General features: G+C 38.6%; 1 protein-coding gene across 1 annotated transcript in view; it reads right to left on the reverse strand.

The window, feature by feature from the left end:
• ARID2 (AT-rich interaction domain 2) overlaps positions 1 to 23,131 on the reverse strand; it is a 181,909-nt gene that overhangs the window by 3,776 nt on the left and 155,002 nt on the right. Inside the window, exons 17-20 of the mRNA XM_003825757.6 lie at positions 10,833 to 10,971; positions 10,655 to 10,740; positions 9,210 to 9,333; positions 9,028 to 9,119 (exon numbers count right to left, since the gene is read on the reverse strand). Of these exons, the coding sequence (XP_003825805.1) occupies positions 9,028 to 9,119; positions 9,210 to 9,333; positions 10,655 to 10,740; positions 10,833 to 10,971 (441 nt within the window). The remainder of the gene's footprint in view (positions 1 to 9,027; positions 9,120 to 9,209; positions 9,334 to 10,654; positions 10,741 to 10,832; positions 10,972 to 23,131) is intronic.

Consider the following 23,131-nt stretch of genomic DNA (forward strand, 5'->3'; position numbering starts at 1 on the left):
CTGGCCAACATGGTGAAACCTTATCTCTACTAAAAATACAAAAAATTAGCTGGGCGTGGTGGCAGGAGCTACTTGGGAGGCTACTAATCCCAGCTACTCAGGAGGCTGAGGCAGGAGAATCGCCTGAACCCAGGAGGCAGAGGTTGCAGTGAGCCGAGACTGCACCACTACACTCCAGCCTGGGCAACAGAGCGAGACTCCATCTCAAAAAAAAAAAAAAAATTTACAAAATAAAAATAACTTTACAAAGTACAATCAGTTTTCCCCCACAATCAATGAATATTTTAACAAAGAAAGAAAAAAGACCTTAGTTTCAAAAAGTTAACAAAATTATAATATTTTTCAAAGTGATAGTCACATGTTAAAAAGTATTCTTTTATTTGAATATTGCATGGATAAAACTAGAAAGAATAAACTGAAATCACTAGGATGATTTTAAAGTAACTAATAATTTCCTTTTTGATATAAATGTTTAATTTTTTGAGGTTTTAAAAAATTAAGCACTCACTTTGTTTTGATATAAAACAAAACATGCCTAATTTGTTTTTTTATAAAATGATATTCTTTCAACTTCTAAATTCACATGTTAGTTTTCTGAGATGATTTAACAAAGAATAAATATTGGGTCACTCTAATATCCTTAACAGATAATAAAAATAATTTCTAAGCAACACTAGTAAAAACCATTTAGGATACAAATCAGCTTCTAAGAAAACAAGTTTAAACAAGTTTCTTTCCATTCCCTCCTCAAAACAGTACGAAGGGTAAAAGAAATTTATTTTTTGCTAGGCGTGGTGGCTCACGCCTGTAATCCCAGCACTTTGGGAGGCCGAGGCAGGTGGATCACTTGAGTTGAGGAGTTCAAGACCAGCTTGGGCAATATAGTGAGACACCCTCCCCCACCCCCCACCTTACAGAAAATTAAAAAATGAACTGTTGGGCATGGTGGCATGTGCCTGTGGTCTCAATTACTCAGGAGGCTAAGGTGGGAGGATCACTTGAGCCCAGGAGGTTGGAGGCTGCAGTGAGCCACGATGGCCCCACTGAACTCCGGCCTGGGTAACAGAGCAAGACTCTTGTCTTGGGGGGTGGAGGATAAGCAAACCCCCAAATCCTCAGAAATTTGAGGAATTACAAGGAAAGAGTAACCATACACAGATTGGGAAAAAACTACAAAAGTAGAGGTGTTAATATCCTCAGAGAGATGAGAAGATACCACTAAGAACAGGATGTTATAAAATAGTAACAACTGGCAACCAGTAACGAGCTCTTAAAAATTAAGGAAATTTCCGGCTGGGGGGTGGTGGCTCATGCCTGTAATCCCAGCACTTTGGGAGGCTGAGGAGGGCGGATCACGAGGTCAGGAGATCGAGACCATCCTGGCTAACTAGGTGAAACCCTGTCTCTACTAAATATACAAAATATTAGCGGGGCATGGTGGTGGGCGCCTGTAGTCCCAGCTACTCCAGAGGATGAGGCAGGAGAATGGCGTGAACCTGGGAGGTGGAGCTTGCAGTGAGCCAAGATCGTGCCACTGCATTCCAGCCTGGGCAACGGAGCGAGACTCTGTCTCAAAAAAAAAAAAAAAAAAAAAAAAAAAAATTGAGGAAATTTCCAAAAAATAGATTAAACAGAGAGAAAACAGAAAGCTAAAAGAGAAAAGAAAAAGAAACATACCAGAAAAGTTCCCATTACTGAAGGATATAAATCTCCAGATTGAAAGGACCCACCAAAATGAAATAATGACTTCAATGAAAACAACAACAAAACACCCACTGAAGACACATCATCATCAAGAAACCTCAGAATATTCAGAAATAAAGAGATCACAACAGTTTCTAGAGGGGGGAAAACAGATCACATACAAAGAAATGGGAACCAGAATGTCACTAGTCTTCTCAACAGCAAAGCTGGTGCTAGAATACACCAAAGCAATGCCCTCAGGTTTTTAAAGAAAAATGATTTTTCAGTCTAGAATGTTATGTACAGCCAACAACTATCAAGAGTAAGGGTAGATTACAGACATTTTTAGGCATGTAGGGTCTTAAATGATTGAAGGATATGCTTTTGCATGAAGAGAGTAAAACAAGAAAAGAAAATAAATGGGTTTCAACGAAAAGGGATTCAACATGGAGGTAATTCCTGAGAAGAGGTGTGTACCAGGTCCAGAGAGCAACCTGTCTAGACTGCAGAAGGGCAGTTTGCAAGGAAAAAAATATTCTAAAAATGAAAATTTGACAGAGGTTTAACAACTGTGTTTCAGTATGTGTACAGCTTATTGACATGCTTGAAAGATACTGATTAAAATATATGGTACAATCAGTATTAGGCCCGTAAAAAGCCAAGCAAAAAGCATGGCACTCATGCTTTTTATGGGCCTAATACAGAGACAAAAAAGCTGGGTACGGTGGCTCACACCTGTAATCCCAGCCCATTGGGAGGCCAAGGTGGGTGGATCACTTGAGGTCAGGAATTGAAGACCAGCCTGGCCAACATGGTGAAACCCCATCTCCACTAGAAATAAAAAAATTAGCCAGGCGTAGTAGTGGGAGCCTGTAGTCCCAGTTACTCAGGAGGCTGAGGCAGGAGAATCACTTGAACCTGGGAGGCAAAGGTTGAAATGAGCCGAGATCACGCCACAGAACTCCAGTCTGGGTGACAGAGCGAGACTCTGTCTCAAAAAATAAAAATAAAAAAGAGAAAGAAAAACATAATAGTATAGCACTTGGCTCAACATCAAACAATCCAACAATAATATCTGATTTAAGATTTAATCAACAACTGTGATGGAACAATAATACGATGAGGTAAAAGTAAAGTGGGAAGAAGAGAGGTTTATCCAATTTCTTAAAAGGGAAGTCAATAAATGTATAAAATTAGATAAGTTAAGAAATAGTAACACAGACATATTTTGAAATATGAAAGCAATTGCACTAGCTCAAATTGTTGCAGGCTCCCCCCTTGGAGGTGGGTGGGGGGGGTAAAGTAGGGAACTATTTGGTTATATATATATATATATATAACCATATATATAACCATATATATATAACCATATATATATAACCATATATACATATAACCAAATATATATATATATATAACCAAATATATACATATATATATATTTTGAGATGGAATCTCGCTCTGTCGCCCAGGCTGGAGTGCAGTGGCAGGATCTCGGTTCACTGCAAGCCCCGCCTCCTGTGTTCACGCCATTCTCCTGCCTCAGCCTGAGTAGCTGGGACTACAGGCGCCCACCACCACGCCCAGCTAATTTTTTTGTATTTTTTACTAGAGACGGGGTTTCACTGTGTTAGCCAGGATGGTCTTGATCTCCTGACCTCGTGATCTGCCCGCCTTGGCCTCCCAAAGTGCTGGGATTACAGGCGTGAGCCACCACGCCCAGCCTGGTTATAACTTTTATAGCACTTACTTTTTTTTTTTTTTTTTTTTTTTTTTGAGACAGAGTCTTGCTCTTTCGCCAGGCTGGAATGCAGTGGCGTGATCTTGGCTTACCGCAACCTCCGCCTTATGGGTTCAAATGATTCTCCTGCCTCAGCCTCCTGAGTAGCTGGGACTACAGGTACGCGCCACCATGCCCAGCTAATTTTTGTATTTTTAGTAGAGATGGGGTTTCACCATGTTGGCCAGGATGATCTCAATATCTTGACCTCGTGATTCACCTGCCTCAGCCTCCCAAAGTACTGGGATTACAGGCATGAGCCACCACGCCCCGCCTTGATTTTTTAAAATTTATTTTTTCTAACACCTTCATTGAGGTATAATTCACACACTATACAATCTATTTATTTATTTGAGATGCAATCTTGCTCTGTCACACAGGCTGGAGTACAGTGGCATGATCTCAGCTCACTGCAACATCTGCCTCTTGGGTTCAAGCGATTCTCCTGCCTCAGCCTGAGTAGCTGGGATTACAGGCATGCGCCACCATGCCCAGCTAATTTTTATATTTTTTAGTAGAGATGGGGTTTTGCCATGCTGGCCAGGCTGGTCTCAAACTCCTGACCTCGGATGATCCGCCCGCCTCAGCCTCCCAAAGTGCCGGGATTATAGGCATAAGCCACCGCGTCAGGCCCAATCCACCCATTTAAACAAAAATTCTCTCGTTTTTAGTATATTCACGGAATTGTGCAACCATCACCACAATTCTAGAATATTTTCATCATCTTTAAAAGAAACCCAATACCCATTAGCAGTCACTTCCAATTTTCCCCAAATCCTTCCTTTGTTGTGTTTTAGTTTTTTTCCATTGTGGTAAAACATACATAACATAAAACGTACTATTTTAACCACTTTTAAGTGTACAGTTCAGTGGCATTAAGTACATTCATACTGTTGTACAACCATCACCACTATCCATCTCCACAACTTTTTCATCATCTCATAATGGAACTCTCTACCCACTTAACAGTAACTCTCCATTCCTGAACTACCCCCAGCCCCAGTAACCACTGTTCTACTTTCTGTCTCTATGCATTTGACTCTTCTAAGTATCTCATAAGTGAAATCATACCATATATTTGTCCTTTTGTGTCATGCTAATTTCACTTGGCATGATGTTCTCAAAGTTTATTCATATGTAGCATATGTCAGAATTTTTTTCCTTTGTAGGCTGGGCTCAGTAGCTCACACCTGTAATCCTAGCACTTTGAGGGGCCGAGGCAGGTGGATTGCTTGAGCCCAGAAGTTCAAGACAACCCTGCGCAACATGGTGAGACCTCGTCTCTACTAAAAATACAAAAACTGAGATGGGAGGATCACCTGAGCCTGGAGAGGTCAAGACTGCAGTGAGCCATGATTGCTCCGCTGCAACCCACCCTGGGCAACTGAGTGAGACCCCGTCTCAAAGATAAAAAAAAACCTCAAAAACTCATAGAACTGTACACTAAAAAGAGTGAACTTTACTATAAGTAAATTGTTTTTTCCTTTGTAATACTGAGTAATATTCCATTGCATGTACATGCCACATTTTGTCTATCATCGATGATAGACACTTAGGTTGCTTCCACACCAATTTTTGTCTCTTGTGAGTAACAGCCATCAATATTGGTGTAAACATATCTTTCAATTCCCTGCCTTCAATTCATTTGTGAATATACTCAGAAGTGGGACTGCTGAATGAAACAGGTAATTCTGTTTGTTTTTTTAAGGAACTGCCCTGTTTTACACAGTAGCTAGGCATTCTCTATATATTCTGGATATTAGTTTCTTCTCAGACAGGTGACTTGCAATTATTTTGTCTAATTCTATGGGTTGCCTTTTTACTCTGTTGATAGTATCCTTTGATGTACAAGCTTCAAATTTTGATGAAGTACAGTTTGTCTGGTTTTCCTTTTATTGCCTGTGTCTTTGGTGTCATATCCCAAGAAATCACTGCCAAATCCAATATTATCAAGCTTTTGCCCTGTGTTTTCTTCTAAGAGTCTTACAGTTTTAGCTCTTATATTTAGGTTTTATATATGGTACAGGGTAAGTGTCCAACTTCATTGTTTTGATGGACATATCCAGTTTTTCAAATGCCATTTGTTGAAAAGACTGTCTTTTCCTCATTGAATGAAGAATTGTCATACTTATGGAAAATCATTTGACCAAATATGTGAGGACTTACTTTTTGGGCCCTCTCTTCTATTCCATTGGTCTCTATGGCTGTCTTTATGCCAGTACCACACTGTTTTGATTATGTTAGCTTTGTAGTAAATCAGAAGTGGGAGTCCTGCAACATTGTTCTTTCTCAAGATTGTTTCTGCTATTTAGGGACTCTTGAGATTACGTATGAATTCTAGTAAGAATTTTTCTTTTTTTGAGTAAGATTATCACTGTATTTATTTTCCTATATTTTTTCTATAGCTTCAATGTTTTATCTTCAAAATGAAAAGAAAAATATCCCCAAATTTAGAACTGGATCATTTGGCCCTTTCTCTTCTTTATCTCCTCCCAGTTCAAAATGCTTGCATCTCTTAATGGCCAGCATCCTGTTGATCTGCTGTTAGGCTCAACACATTCCACCCTTAGCATAATCGTGGTTTTAGCCTTTGTATTAGTCCGTTTTCACGCTGCTGATAAAGACATACCCAAGACTGGGCAATTTACAAAAGAAAGAGGTTTATTGGACTTTTAGTTCCACGTGGCTGGGGAGGCCTCACAATTATGGTGGAAAGTGAAAAGTACGTCTCACATGGTGGCAAACAAGAGAGCTTTTGCAGGCACACTCCCTTTTTTAAAACCATCGGATCTTGTGAGACTTATTCACAATAATGAGAACAGCACCGGAGAGATGTGCCCCCATGATTCAATTACTTCCTGCCGGGTCCCTCCCACAACATGTGGGAATTCAAGAGGAGATTTGGGTGGGGACACAGCCAAACCGCATCAGCCTTCTTTTGGAAAACTGACTTTGTCTGCCCACCACAGCCACTCTGCTTCCAATCATAGCACCTCTTTCCCTGGGCATACAGGGAATCCTTGCCCTTCTCATACTGTGTCACTTTTGTAAGGCTGATGCTTACCACACTTCTTACACAAGGTTCTTTGGGTTTTAGGCACATTGACCATCTCTGCAGCAGAGCTGCCCTGTCTATACGATGAAAACAGGAAACTGCATCTGCAACCCTCACCTCGTGTCACTCACACATAACTGGATTTTTCTATTTTTTCAAAAATCATTGGGATGTTGACAGGGGTTGCACTGAATCTGTAGAATACTTTGGTAGTACTGACATCTCACCTAAATTAAGTCTTCCAATCCATGAATATGAGAAATCTTTCCAGTTGTTTATATATTCTTTAATTTCTTTCAGTAATATTTTGTAGTTTTCAGTTTACAAATCTTCTCTTTGGTTAAGACAACTCCTAAGTATTTTACTCTTTTTGATGCTATTGTAAATGGAATTACTGGCCAGGTGCAGTGGCTCACACCTGTAATCCCAGCACTTTGGGAGGCCGAGGCAGGTGGATCACGAGGTCAGGAGTTCAAGACCAAACTGGCCAACATGGTGAAACTCTGTCACTACTAAAAATACAAAAATTAGCTCGGCATAGTGGCATGAGCCGATAATCCCAGCTACTCGAGAGGCTGAGGCAGGAGAATCGCTCGAACCCAGGAGGCAGAGGTTGCAGTGAGCCGAGATCGTGCCACTGCACTCCAGCCTGGGCGATAGAGCGAGACTCTGTCTCAAAAAATTCCAGATCAGAACTCTAGGAGAAAATGAATTTCCCACCACCTGTCTATCAATCAAATACTTACTGAATGACTATCATATTGCCAACACTATGCTAGGCACTAAAGATACAAAGATCAAAATACTGAATCCCTACCTTCAAAGAGCTCATCATCTAAGGTGGTAACATGCAACACATGGGGCATTAGGGAATATGTACTGTGCTCTAGGTCAGGGTTAAGGTAGTGAGGAAGACATCAGGAAAGGAAGCAGTAACCACTGAGTTGAATCTTAAAGGATGAATAGGAGGTAGAGATTATAATGTGTTGGGCACTGTGCTAAGTGTTCAAGCTACAAAGATTAATCAGAGGAAGTCTCTGCACATAGTTCTGTAAGGGAAAAAGCCACATAAAAAAACATTTTCAAAACAATGAGATTAAAAGTTTTAAGACAGACATGTTATAAAAATAGAGGAGAACAAGCTCAGTAGGGAAGGGGAATAGAGCAAAGGAAAAGCTACACAAAGAAACTCATGTCTGAACTGAATCATGAAGGATAAGCAGATATTCAATAGGTGGGCAACGCAGGGAGGAGGGCATTCTAGGCAGGGAGAATAGTATGAGCATTGGAACAAAGGTACCAAGTGTGACTTGAAAGAGCCCAATGTGATTAGGAACTTGCATGTGGCTTAGTTTCACTGAAATGTAGGCTATGAAACAAAAAAGAGGTTAGAAGGGAAATAAAGTAAGAAAAGTAAAAAGAAATGTTATGAACTAAATCATGAAGATACTGGTATTCTCATATGGTTACTAAACCTTTACATTTCTTTTTTTTTCTAAAAAAAACTTGGCTCAAGTGTTAAAAATTTTCTTGTTCATTTATACTTGATTAAATAAATATAGTAACATTTGTCATTGCAAATACTTTTCAACTTTAGCTTTAAATGTTATTCACCTTCCACTTAGAGAAATCTTAAAACAATATAGTCAAATTCATTTTCTTTTTATAATTGACACCATTATTTTTATGCTTAGAAAATTCAGTTTAAAGGTCATTGTAAAAAAAATATCATAAAAGACATAAGACAAGGTAAAATAGGGGTGTAGGGAAGAAGTAACATGGATTCAAAATACATTAAGGAGATGGAACTAATATTATGTGAAAGGGAGGGCCTGAGATAGAAAGTGACTATCAGGAACACAAGATGCATCTGAGGACAACTTCGCAGAGAGGCGGCCCAAGACTGGTCAATTGAAGATGTAGGAGGAATTCTAGAAAAGTAACTAAGGAAGACAAGGTATTGACAGAATATTCTATATTTGCTCTCTCACGAATTAATGAGTTATCCCTCCTAGTTTCTGTAGATCTACAAAATCCTGGGTTTTCTTTTGCTTAAATCCATTGGAAAGTTAAGTTTTAAAACTTCAGAGTATTATACACATACCTTAACATTATTTATGCCATTGATGGGTACATGAAAATGCCAGGTGTCAAACTGAATTTCATTTGGACTCCACGTGATTCAAATGATCAAATTCCTTTGTTTTCCCCCAATAAACTCCTAAGTTTCCTCTTTAGTAGAGCTGCTTTTTGTTCTAAATTATATGGTCAGTAAGACAAATTAACTTAATAAAAGAACTTAAAAGACTACCTTTTGGTTGTTTTAACTTCTATTTATTTTTGACTTTTAAGAGCTCATCATGGCCTGACCTAGGCATAAACTTTTGGATGTATTTGCAAAACTGATGAGAAAAACAATGAAGAAAATACAGTTATCTAATTTTATTAACTTATATGTAAAAATAAAATAAACTAAATTCACTTTGGCTACAGAAAACATATTACTCACCTGCGACCACATTCTGAATATTTACCAATATTTTTTAATATTAAGGCAGCTGTTAGTCGGATGTGTTTAGTTATTGGTCCCTCTTTTTCATCCTTAAAAAGAAAGGAAAAAAAAGAAAGAATAAAGATCTAAATCATACAGGACTCAGACTTTTACAGATAAGGTTTTCAAGGCATGCTTACTGTAAAATCTCGAAAGACAAGGTTTCTTGATCCTCTCCTCAGAGCCATAAGTGCAGCACTGGGATGATTCACAATGGCCTTTTGTGCTCTAGGAGTTGAGCTTGTGCCCCCTACAGTTGGCTGCCTAAATTGATCAGAGAGAGAGAGAGAGAGAATTAATGTGATACTGCAGACAGACTGACAACTATGACCACCCTGCCAACCCCTTTAAGCTGGTTATTTTAAAATCGTGTTTACAGGGTGACTAAAGGTCCAGTGGTCTAGCATTAACGTTTATGCTCTGTGACAGCCTAGGCAAAGGGGCGCTTAGTATCAAGGTGAAGTTTCAAGTCTTTTATTTTCCAATCTATCAATTTTAAAGCAAACAGATGTTCCATCTTTAAAGTTACTGTATTGGGTAAGTATGCAATCAAGACAAATTCAACATAGCATCAAAGTTATAGCCTTCTCATCTTTGAATATAATGTGAATATTTTAACAAAGAAGAAAAGTCTACAATTTTTGCTACAAATTATTTCTAAATGGTACCTAAGAGTAAAGTTATATTACCTAAGAATGTACTGACACTGGTCATCCAAGAAAACATGGTATGATAACATGGAATTATGCTAAATACCAAATTTCCAACTATTACTTACATATCTTAAATTTCATTATTATTTTATAATTTCAATCAATCCTTTCACTATAGTTCTGTTATTTATGAAAGATACAGAATGGAAGAACTGCAGAGATGATTTTATGTAAAATAAGATTCAAACTACTGTAGATTTCTTTTGCCAAGCAGATATAGTGCATCATTATCTGTGTGCTCTGGTGAGATAGCAATGGAGATGCTGACTCGTATATGAGGAAACCCTATTTCTGACACTGTAACTGGCTGCATGACTTTCAATATTTCTTTTCACATCTGAAAAGCAGGGGTATTTCTGATATATTTTTACTAATTCTGAATATTAAATTATTTTAAGCTAATTCTGAATATTAAATAAGATAATCTGAAAACAATCTTTAAACTGTAAACTAGTGTATGTTTATATGTGTGTATATATATATATTTGATAATGACAAGATATGAAATCTCTTTGCCATTATCAAATAGATGATTACTCTTTTACAGAAAAAAGAACCATACACAGTACTTTTAGTTTACAAAGCATTTCTCATATATCATCTGTCATTACTTCCAATGACTGACTAGTCTACAAAACAAAATCAGTGTTAGAGCTGAAAGGTAACTTACAGACCACATTGTCCAGCCAAAAGGAAAAGTGATGCCAAGAGAATCTAAGCAATTTGAACAGGGTCACATTGCTGGTTCATGGCAGAGCTGGACTAGAACCCAGGTTTCTGGTCTCCTAATATGCTAAGTTGCGTTTCATTTTCTTGTGTTTTGCCTAGTTTCTTTTTGTATGTACGACAGGAAGTAAACTCATTTTCCTTACTTGGTAGAAGACTTCTGACTTCCTGCTTGTCCTGGTTCATCTTGTTTTAATCCTGCAAGTAGGGCATCCTTTGAACAGTGCTTATCCTTTTTGAGGAAGAGGAAGCAAGAGAATGGCAGGTCAAAATCTTTAATGCAGTCAAATGAGTTACTGATCAAATAGTATTTAAAAAGTGTACCTGCAAGTGGGTAATAAAAGAAAACCGCTGTCGCTGAAAAGGCTCACAACCTTCCCAAAGACACTGCCCTGGATATACATCTTTTCCTCCATGTTCAGTTGCTGCATGGTAGAAAACCTGTGAGGGTGTCTGAAACCACCTATAAAAAATAAAAGTAGTAGACACTTGGATGTATTCAAGTATATTTTGAAACTATTTCAAAAATTTCTCTGCTTATATTTCCAAGTGGAATCATCAGTTGTACTGAACACTTTTGGTAAATTGTTTTAACATCCCTTATTCATAATTCCCTACCTTCGATGAAGGCTGACTAAAAATCTCTTAAAAGTGAATGAAATATCATTAAAAACACCATAGAACATTATCTTATAAACAAATACCATACTCTACTGTACTTTCATAAATTGCTCAAGCATTTACTAGATTTCATATTACATATAATAACTCAAGCATATCCAATCCAACAGTTCAAATTCTATAAGTTTTAGTAAGTCTGCCTTTTAAGTTCACATTTATATGTCTGTCCATGTTTTTAAGTCCCATCTCTCACTCCTCCAGCACATACCCTATGATGTCTGAGTGGGCATGTGGCAAAGCACACAAAACTGAAGAAAGTCAGATTTTATTCTCCTTTATTAGACAGTAGGGAAATGAGAGAGAACAGTGGAATCTAGACAGCAAAGAATGTACTAAAAGGCTTCAATTACTAATGAGTAACTCAAATATTTGTGCAATCAATTTTTTTTTTTTTTTTTTTTTTTTGAGACGGAGTCTCGCTCTGTCGCCAGGCTGGAGTGCAGTGGTGCGATCTCGGCTCACTGCAACCTCCACCTGCTGGGTTCAAGTGCTTCTTCTGCTTCAGCCTCCCGAGTACCTGGGACTACAAGCACATGCCACCATGCGCGGCTAATTTTTGTATTTTTAGTAGAGATGGGGTTTCATCATGTTGGCCAGGCTGGTCTCGAATTCCTGACCTCATGATCTGCCCGCCTCGGCCTCCCAAAGTGCTGGGATTACAGGTATGAGCCACAGCACCTGGCCACAATCAATATCTTTAAGATCTACAGCAAAGATCTCTTAGGATTTGACTTTTTATGGCTGTCATATCAACATATCTATATTTGAACCAGTTTTTAACGTGTAACAAATATCTAGTATCCCAAATTAATATTCCTTCAGGAATGACTAATATTTTAAAATAAAATTTAATCAAAAAAGTAATTAAATACTGAATTATATAACACAGTGTCAGAAAGAGTAAGTTATATATTTAATTTCCATCACATGCATCTATATAAATACCTACAAAAGTATATTGTGAGGCTAAAATCAGTAAATACATTTTAAGTTTTAGAATTTCGTTTAATTCTCAGAACTCACAATGCTATTTCATTAATATGAAATACGATTTGAGTTCTGTTACACATACTAGTTATTGCCACAAGGAGGCATTTCTTGTTAAGACATTACCTAAATACTATTAAATCATTAATTGCAATATAAAGTCTACACACACGTGCACACATATACACAGAAACCAAAACCCAAAGGTACTACTACTCACTATTCACAATGTCTATTTCTAAACTATTTTTCAATACATACAATTAATCAAGTTTATTTGCAACAATAAAAATGGTGAATGTAGCAGCCATAGGAAAAAGGATAGCACTTCCTTAAATCAATTTTAATTACTAAATATACACAACTATGTATGATTTTAAGACAACAGATATTTTTAAGTGTTCATTAGTCTATCTGTCCTCAGAGTCTATTTTTCTCTCCAATCTACTACTCTTTTCTTCATTCCAAGTCTATTTTCTCTCTATCTAACTACTCTAGTCATAAAAGCTATTCATTGATTGTTGTGGTGGTTCAAGGTAAAGTTCTAATCTAACTATGAATGAAGCTGGTTGCAATAATCACATGAAGGTGAAAAGTAGTTAAGGGTTCCAAATCCATTAAATGAACTACCTGAATTTTATTTATTTATGAGACAGAGTCTTGCTCTGTCACCCAGGCTGGAGAGCAATGGTGCGATCTCGACTCAGTGCAACTTCTGCCTCCCGGGTTCAAGCGATTCTCCTGCCTCAGCCTCCCAAGTAGCTGGGACTACAGGCACCTGCCACCATGCCCAGCTAATTTTTGTATTTTTAGGCGAGACGGGGTTTCGCCATGTTGGCCAGACTGGTCTCGAACTCCTGACCTTGTGATCCACCCGCCTCGGCCTTCCACAGTGTTGGGATTACAGGCGTGAGCCAGCCACCGTGCCTGGCCGATACCTGAGTTTTAAAAGTTTACGTGTAATAATGGAGACTTAAACTCTAAAGAAATGTAAAGCAAATAAATACTGAGTTTTCAGAACATTACGGATATTTATTGGATGGGTTGGGAGAAGTGTAAGTGATGAAACAGAATGCTACCATTTACTGTCATGTCTAGAAAACTGTTCTTAAAACTACTCCAGCAATCACCTCCACTCCCTATCAGCAACCCGCAAATCATAAACAATATGTTCATTTAAGGGAACTGGGAAAATTCAAGAGTATACAAAATAATAAAAATAAAAATTACCTGTGATATATAGCCAAGTATACTAAAATGCTAACATTTTAGTATACTTTCTTTAAGCCTTCTCTGAGTATGTATGTGTTTTTAAACAAAACTGGGACTGTTACTGATATAATTTTATATACTGCTGCCACTCCAGGGTAATATGATACCTTTGTACAAATTATTATTATTATTATTATTATTATTATTATTTGAGACAGAGTCTCACTCTGTTGCCCAGGCTGGAGTGCAGGGGCACAATCTTGGCTCACTGCAACCTGTGTCTCCTGAGTTCAAGTGTTTCTTTTGCCTCAGCCTCCCGAGTAGCTGGGATTACGTGCACCACAATGCCTAATTTTTGTATTTTTTTAGTAGAGACAGGGTTTCGCCATGTCGGCCAGGCTGGTTTCAAGCTCCTGACCTCAAGTGATTCACCTGCCTTGGCCTCCCAAAGTGCTGGGATTACAGGTGTGGGCCACCAAACCCAGCCCCTTTGTACAAATTAAAATAATACTCTTCCTTAAAATACTTTATTGCCTTGTGCTGAAAAATTGTTGTAATAAATATACAACATATGGCACATACAATGTAACTGGATCCCCCTTTGATGTCTACAACCACAGGCAACAGCTCTGGGCAAAAAAGATTCCTCTGAAACTCATTTTACTCACTGAGAATCTAGTTTTAAAGATGGGTGTGAGGCTTAAATTTGATGATATGTATAAATCTATTTGGAAAATAGTAGGCCAAAAATAAATAAGGGCTATTGTCATCATGATCAGTAATAGTAGCAGTAGTGGTGATAAGGGGTAGTGGAGGTACTGGTAACGTCTTGTCTCTTCACCTGCCCATCTTGTTAATCCTCTACTCTGAGATCTTCTCCACAACTATTCCAAAATTGCCAAGCTTTGCTAAGTAACGTTTGGTCCACCTTCAAGTTAGTGGCCTCCATTAGCAAGCAACACTCACTATCGCTCACAACTAATTTTATTCATTTCTGCTCCTGGAAATATTCTCCATAGAAACTGCCTGCAATTCAACTTTGGTTAAATAGTGAGTTTCAATCTTATTTTAGAGCTTATCTTCCTCTGTACTTGTGTGTATTTGTAAATTTAGAGACAGTATCTTACATTTGTGTCTCTGAAAAAAATGCTTATTACTGAAAAAATAAGTTTATTTCATTAGAGCTTTTTTTTTTTTTTTTTTTTTTTTTGAGACGGAGCCTCGCTCTGTCACCCAGGCTGGAGTGCAGTGGCGCGATCTCGGCTTACTGCAAGCTCCGCCTCCCAGGTTCACACCATTCTCCTGCTACAGCCTCCGGGTAGCTGGGACTACAGGCGCCCGCCAGCACGCCCAGCTGATTTTTTATATTTTTAGTAGAGACAGGGTTTCACCGTGTTAGCCAGGATGGTCTCAATCTCCTGACCTCGTGATCCGCCCGCCTAGCTTCTTTAACTTTCTTCTGTACATTAGATCTTCAGTCATTATTCATCCTTTCTTTCTCTTGGATCTCAGCCAAATGTAGCTACTATTTCCCTGGTTAACTCCTTCACTTATATATTGGTGAGACAACCAAGTTAAAAGGGCTCCTCAGAGAATCCCTGACCAGCCTCCGCACTGGAAGGACGGGGTGGAGCCTCGGGAAGTTCGTGCCACTTGCAGAAGGGAGATGCCTGGCCACTCCTCTTCCTGTGTGGTAAGCTGGGATTCAATCTGTGAGGTGGAAAACCTGTTAGCAGGACTCCATCTCACTTTGCTGAGTTGTTTTTCCTTTTCCGTTCTCATCCAGTAAATTCCACTCCTCACACTTCCATGTGTCTATGAGCCTAATCTTTCCTGGTTGTGTGAAAAGAACCCGGTTTTTTCCTACAACATTGGATTCTATTGTGTTTCTTCCTAAATTATCCCCTCTTTTGCATCTTTTATCTTTTCCTCTCTTCTGAATCCCACACTTAAGTATATAAAAACAAATGTTATTCTAACTAGAAGCGATAGAAACAACACTTTTTCTTTGATCCTACTTTTTCAAAAGAAAGGAACCAGAATTTATCAATATCTGGCAAAACAATGCAAAATGTAATATTTAATATAATTACTGTAACAAGTTTTTGACACTTTTCTCTCAGTCACTGGCGATTTAAAATATATATATATTTTTCATTTACATCATCACTATAATTTATAATAGTTGGTTTCCTGCTTATTATTTAAATCATTGCAGTGAAAGCTCAGGATTAGCTTCTATTCTTCATTTAATTCCCCTTCAGCCAAATTGTATTTTCTTTTATTCCAGTGAAGAGCTGTTTGGTTCAACTGAGCAAATATTCACATAGGCTACTAGGTACAAATTTCCTGAAATGAAAACCCATTTTCTGGGGAGAAATTCAGGTCTGCTGCAGGAATTTGTATAAGTAACAAGGAGCTGAATGTTAATCACCAAGACAATGGGGAAAATGTCTCCAGGGCATGTCAGAGACCTTCATGGCAGCCTCTCCCCAGAGCCCTAGCAAGACAAAATTATTTCCTGGGCCAGCCCCAGGCCCCCATGCTGCCTGCAGCCTAGGGACTTGATGCCCTGCATCCCAGCTGTTCCAGCCATGGCTAAAAAGGGCCAAGGTACAGCTTGGACTGTGGCTTCAGAGAGTGCAAATCCCAAGCCTTGGCAGCTTTCACGTGGTGTTGAGCCTGTGGGTACACAAAAATCAAAAATTGAGGTTTGGGAACCTCCACCTAGATTTCAGAGGATGTTTGGGAACCTCCACCTAGATTTCAGAGGATGTATGGAAACATCTGGATGTCCAAGCAGAAGTTTGCTGCAGGGGCAGAACCCTCATGGAGAACATCTGCTAGGGCAGGTCAGAGCCCCACACAGAGTCCCCACTGGGACACCACCTAGTGGAGCTGTGAGAAGAGGGCCATCATCCTCCAGACCCCAGAATGGTAGATAAATGAACAGCTTGCACTGTGCTCCTGGAGAAACTGCAGACACTCAATGCCAACCCATGAAGGCAGCTGACCGGTGGGGGGCACTGTATCCTGCAAAGCCACAGGGGTGGAGCTGCGCAAGGCTGTAGGAGCCCACCTCGTGCATCAGCGTGACCAGGGTGTGAAACATGGAGTCAAAGGAGATCATTTTGGAACTTTAAGGTTTAATGACTACCCTATTGGATTATGGACTTGGATGGTGCCTGTAGCCTCTTTGTTTTGGCCAATTTCTCCCATTTGGAATGGGTATATATACTCAATGCCTCTATCCCACTGTATCTAGGAAGTAACTAACTTGCTTTTGATTTTACAGGCTCATAGGTGGAAGGGACTTTCCTTGTCTCAAATGAGACTTTGGACTTGGACTTTTTGGTTAATGCTGGAATGAGCTCAGACTCTGGGGGACTCCTGGAAAGGCATGATTGTGTTTTGAAATGTGAGGACATGAGATTTGGGAGGGGCCAGGGCAGAATGATACGGTTTGGCTGTGTACCCACCCAAATCTCACCTTGAATTGTAGTTCCCATAATCCTTACGTGTCATAGGAGGGACCCAGTGGGAGGTAACTGAATCATGGGGTTACCCCTATGCTGTTCTTGTGATAGTGAGTGAGTTCTCATGAGATCTGATGGTTTTATAAAGGGCTTATCCCTGTTTGCTCAGCACTTCTCTCTCCTGCTGCCATGTGAAGAAGGACATGTTTTCTTCTCCTTCTGCCATGATTGCAAGTTTCCTGAGGCCTGCCCAGCCCTGCAGAAGTGTGAGTCAATTAAACCTCTTTCCTTTGCAAATTACCCAGTCTTGGGCTCTTTATAGCAGCATAAGAATGGACAATACAGATAGTTTCATTTGGAGTTTTCTTATTTACTCAAGGTCTTGGCAGGCTATTTTTCTTTAGTGGTCAAAGAGTATTCCATATCCTTCTTTATAGCCTTCCTACTGAAACAAACAAACAAACAAACTCACCTGACTTAAAATGCAAGGGATTTTTTTTTTTTGCAGGAATATTCTAGTTAAAAAGATGGCACATGTTAATAAATGCACATAAATGTATATGTGAGACTATACATCCAAAAAATTCATACTGCAAACATATTTTAGTTTTAAAAAAGGCTCTATCATTGGTTGCAGAACCATGAACTTGTACCTCAACCCTTGGCATCTGTTTTAGATACATATATTCTATGACAAAAGAAATATCAAGGGCAAGCATTATTATATATTCAAATAAGACTTAGTAACAAGCTGCTAAAATTCTGGGGAAAAAATATACCAACAACCTTGGTGAGAGGCTAACCCAACTTTATTTTATCTAGTTGCAAAAGTTCAAAATAGAAAAAAAGTACTAACTACACTATTAAAGAGAAATTAATTTATTTCCTTAATACATGATGAAACATTATAAATACAAACTGGAAAACTGAAAATCAGTACTGGTATTCTTGGAAACAAAATATTGCTGTTCCTACAAGAATGAATTCTCCAGTCTCAGCTTCTGTGCTACCGTCAATCCAGATTAAAAGTCACAGGTGGGAACAACTGATTGACTAGTGTAGCTGCCAAAGGCAATAGGGGAGGAAGCAAGTATTTGGCCTTCTTGGGGGGCTTTTGTACAAAGATGGGCCCTGCCTCCTAGTAAGACTGAAATTGTAGGAAATATCCCAAATATAGGAAGGGGTTCATATGGGGGATGATCCAAACCAACTGCCCTCAGTTCTGACTCCTTTCCTTTCCTCCTAATAATTATTAGAGGAAAAGATTTCTGTATTTGCTCTTTGACCTTCCTACATCAAGTGCTATTAACCCGCCGGTCTGTGAAGCAGTCACTTATTTTACATAGTAAAATATAAAAGTGAATTATCAGGGACTTTGTTTTAAAATGTTTTTAAAATGTGTACCTGCCAAACAAATATGAATATTGGGCTGAAACAGTAGTTCACATTTGAAAAGTGCTATGAAAGCTGATTTGTACAATTCAGGTATTATAACAATGTTTTGTTTGTTTGTTTGTTTGTTTGAGACAGAATCTCACTCTGTTGAGCAGGCTGGAGTATACTGGCATGATCTCTGCTCACTGCAACCTCCACCTCCCAGGTTTAAGTGATTCTCCTGCCTCAGCCTCCCAAGTAGCTGAGATTACAAGCACCTGCCACCATGCCCAGCTCATTTTTGTATTTTTAGTAGAGATGGGGTTTCAATATGTTGGCCAGGCTGGTCTTGAACTCGTGACCTCAAGCAATCCGCACACCTCAGTATCCCAAAGTGCTGGGATTACAGGCGTGAGCCACCGTGTCTGGTCAACAATGTTATTCTTAATAAGCTAAACATAAACTTGGAGATAAAATAAAAATAAGTGATGATGTGTGTATCTGTGTGGTTTTAATGAAATAAAAAAAGCATACCAAATAATTTTAAACTTTTAAATTCTAGCTTATTCATTCATTCTTCTCTTTGAAAGATATGCTAGCACATCAGTTCACACTGTTCTTGACAAAGCTGCACATAGCGCAAAGTACGTCTCCACTTGAACTTCTGTTTGCTCAGAACTTACTATGTATCTGGCATATTCACATATATCATCTTATTTGATTTCCATGACTGCTCTTTGAACATAAAATTATCCCTTTACTGCTGAGGAAGTGTGCTTTCAAAAAGTAACTTTTCCAGAGTTACACAGCTAAGTAACAGAACTGGGATTTGAAACCTGGTATGTCTAACACAAAAGACCTGATTTTTTCCTTCTATGTGATAATATATAATTGTTTACTCAAATACTACACACAGATGTATTACTAGGTAAAAATGGGGGTATATTTTTATATACAGTATCTGTGATATCATACTGGCAAATAAATTCTGAAAGCATACTAGATAAGAGGTTAGCATTGGTATATAATTCTCCTTATTTTACGCACAAGTTTCCAAGGAATAAATAAGGTTTGTTTCTTTGTTTTTGCTGAAGTACATACTAGATTCTCACCCTAGGAAATTCTTTTCCCAACTATTGTAAATATTTGATAACAAAAAGGTCTTCAACATGATTTGGCAAATTCTTCTCATTGTTATGTAACCTTTTGGCATTTGATAACATCTTTAAGTAATCAAATTCTTTGGTATTCAATGTTTAAAATAATAGAACAAGGTAAAAATTCTACTACTATGTGTGGTAGAAATCAGGGTATTTCCTAGTTAAAAAAATTATTTATGGCAAATCAGTAGTTAAGGCCTAAGGAACACATATTTCTCAAACTGATGTTACCAAAAATAAATTATTAAATGAAATTAATCTCACATTTATGAAGGCTCATTAGTTCAAATTATAAGGATAGTAATATTAGCAAAATATCTAGTATTTTAGCGCTCTCACACAAAATATTTTATCAACCTAGAAACAGCAAGATGACGACAACTTGTTATCCTGACAAATTGAAAATGCAAGATGCCAACAGGCTAAGTCAGCAAAGAACTGATGACTTTAGAATCAAGCTAGGTAAACTTCATTCATTTAACTTAGTCAAAAATATGTTAGTTAAAAGCATTTTATGTGCAAGGCATTGTGCTAATACCACAAAACTTCAGAAAACAACATATAACCCTCTGAAGATCTCTTCTGGTTTTATGACCACAAAATTGAGACAAATGATGCTACAAAACTAATTTCAATTTGTTTCTCCCACTGACATTTAAGTCAAGCTATTGATCAATCTAACTACTGATTAATTTCAACCTAAATTGGCAGTTTACCTAAAATTAAACAGTATTTGCTAAGGCATGTTATCATGAATTTAAAAATTCCACTTGGATATTTTACTCTTCCAAGTATTTTCACAATATCAAGATGGCAGTTTTATGTGTAACATTCAGCTCGTCTTTAGATACTTCAATACTTTTGGAAGAAGTAGAAGTAATCATGTAAATCAATCTACCTTTGTTCTAGAAAACAAATTCTAGCTACCTGTAAGTTTTTAATCACTTGCAAAATATAGTGAAGTTGGTGTCTGTTGTTGTTTTCAGTAATTTTCTATCAGAGAAAGCATTATTCGTACTTTAGCCAGTTCGGTACAAAAGTCTTATTCCGGGACTTCTGGGTCATGGTGAAGTAGGCTCTCACCTGGAGGCAGAGAAGTTTGACTTATGGGAATAATCACCAAGGCCCACAAAGGAGACCTGGGCCTTGGGGTCCCAAAGTAAAAAAGAAAGAAGGTCATCAAAGAACTGGAGACTTAATCTCAATTTTAAACAATGACAATCATTTTGTTGATGTTTCTCCTATAAGAGCCACATCCCGCTCTAAGAGTGTGGTACAAGCGCTGACACCAGAGATGCCTCTAGTGAAAACAAAGACAAGCCTTAGCACCCTAAGGAGCACCTAGAACCTGAGGCCATGTTGTGTGACAGACAGACAGGGAAGTCACCCAGCCCCAGGAAGCAGGCGCTTTGCCACTTGGAGTTCCTCAGCAGGAAGAAGAAAAAGAAGTGACCTCTGGCATGTTCCACGGCTCTGGGGTGAAAACCTCCCCAGATCCCAGACACAGTGAGGAGGAGACCAGAGTTGGCGAGAAGTTCAAAAAACACAAGAGGGAAAAAAAGGGGCACAGGACCCCAGAGCCTTCTCAGTCCAGGACCCTTGATTCTGCAAGGAAAGGAATGTTGCCTACATTTGCTCAGTGGGGAAGGAGGGCAAGGAGCAGGCAGCCTTGGGGCAGAACGGAAGCAGGGGAAGCCCAGGGAACACAGTGGTTAAGTGAAAAAGACAAAAAAATCCACCAGAAGGGAGACAACTTCCTAGGCCACACCCCAAGCCCTCCAGGTCCATGAAGTGTAGCCTTAGGATACGAAGTAAAAAAAAGCCAGTCAAAATTGAGGCTCCAAAATACATCGCAATATGCGATGGCCCTAAGGTCACAGCAAAGAAGAAACTGAAGTCCAAGAAAAACAGAGCAGCCACTCACTGAGGACGTGGCTCTGAAAAGGAAAAAAAGAAGAGGAAAGAGAGTGGGGTAGCAGGAAACTCGTGGAAAGAGAAAACAGACAGACACAGAGGTTATGTTGGAAAAGAAAGGCAACATGGACAAGGGCATACAGACCAGGTGAGGTGGAAGGCCTTGCAACAGACTGATCTTTAGCTGGGCAAAAGAGAAGCTTCTGAAACCAGGAAGTGGACAGTAACCCAGTCTGGCCAGTGGGATACTGGTTTTAAGAACAAGGAACAGAAATGGAAATTTCTCAAACATGGGTGGATTCAAAAATCTGACCCCTTCATTCAGCTGCCCCCCTAGCATGACTGCAAGGCCCAACATGACCCTCAGCAAGAAGGCAGCAAATAGCTTGCAGCAGAACCTGCAGCAGGACTACAACTAGGCCATGAGCTGGAAGTTCAACCTAGGAGCAGGCTTTGGCTTCTCCAATGCCTCAAACAAAATCTTTTATATTGGCAGGAATGCTTCCAAGTCAAATTCGAAGATTAAACTCTAGTGTTGTGTCCCCCCAAACAGCCAAAACTGCATTTATATTCAGTTATGCAGATGAACGCCATCTGACAGTTGTCTTGAATCCAACACCTGCAAAGATTAAGGACACTATCTCGATAGGCTTGGACAAACTGGGGTAGGGGCAGAGAATATGTCAATGGCTAAAACTTCCTGTTTTATGTATTTAACATTCCATGCCTGTTTGAGACATCAGCATGTATAAATAACATCTGTTAAGTGTTGAGCATGTGCTAGACACAGACTCAAGTGTTTTCCTTGCATTAATGTGTTTAATCTTCATAATTATAAAATGAGTGCTATTATTATCTCCATCTTATCCATGAGGCAACTGAGGTTCAGGGATAAAGTAATAAAATTGCCTGGGTCACCCAACAAATAAACAAACAAACAAAAAAATTATTCTGGCTTGTACAGTAGGAGTAATTACACCTTACAATAGGAACTTTAGGAGGAATTGTAACTGTATAAGGTTCAGTAGGAACCTGGTGATTTGAAACTCAACATCACTTGGGTAGATTTCCTGGGCAGTTGGGGAATTATCAGTTTTATCAGTACCAAGTAAAAGTCCCTCCTTCATAGACAGACAAGTTTTCACACAGGAAATATTTGTTTAGAATATATTTGAGATCCTCTATATTCCTGGTTTGACTTTCAATAATGCAATTCTAAATACAAATATAATGTAGATTTTATTCCTCTTAAGGGAAAATAATTTTCATCTTTCTGTAGCAGTTTTTAACGAGAAATATATGAGGAGCAATAGATTCCAGAAAAGTGTTTTTCAAATGTCTTTTTAGCAACAGAATCTTCAAACAAAATATTACTTAAAACCCCTATATATAAAACAAAAGCAAAACTCCTATGTTTAAAGGCAAGGTAGAGGGCCTGTCTTAACTTTGCCTGACACCACTTATTCAAAGAACACTGTAGCCTAGAAAAATAGTCCTAAAAACACTGAATATAAACTCCACTATTCAAAGGCATCAAGTCCTTTTCTCCAATTACACAGAATTTAAACAGCAATTCATAGATATTTTTAAATAAAGGACACTTTTGAGGGAGTCTCAAAAATGTTTTATACAATCACATTATTTATACATTTCAAGGATAAACTAATAGTCAACATTGTGCTTAATGATGATAAACAAGGATAAAAGATAATGATGAGGACTTTCAGTTTCCTTTCAAACATGTAAAAAGCTGCAAGTCATCAGTCCCATCCTCACAATAAGAAATAAGATGAACAAACTGAAAATTTACAACTCCTCC

The sequence above is a fragment of the Pan paniscus genome, chromosome 10 (genome assembly GCF_029289425.2).
Source record: "Pan paniscus chromosome 10, NHGRI_mPanPan1-v2.0_pri, whole genome shotgun sequence".
Classification (NCBI taxonomy): Eukaryota; Metazoa; Chordata; class Mammalia; order Primates; family Hominidae; genus Pan; species Pan paniscus.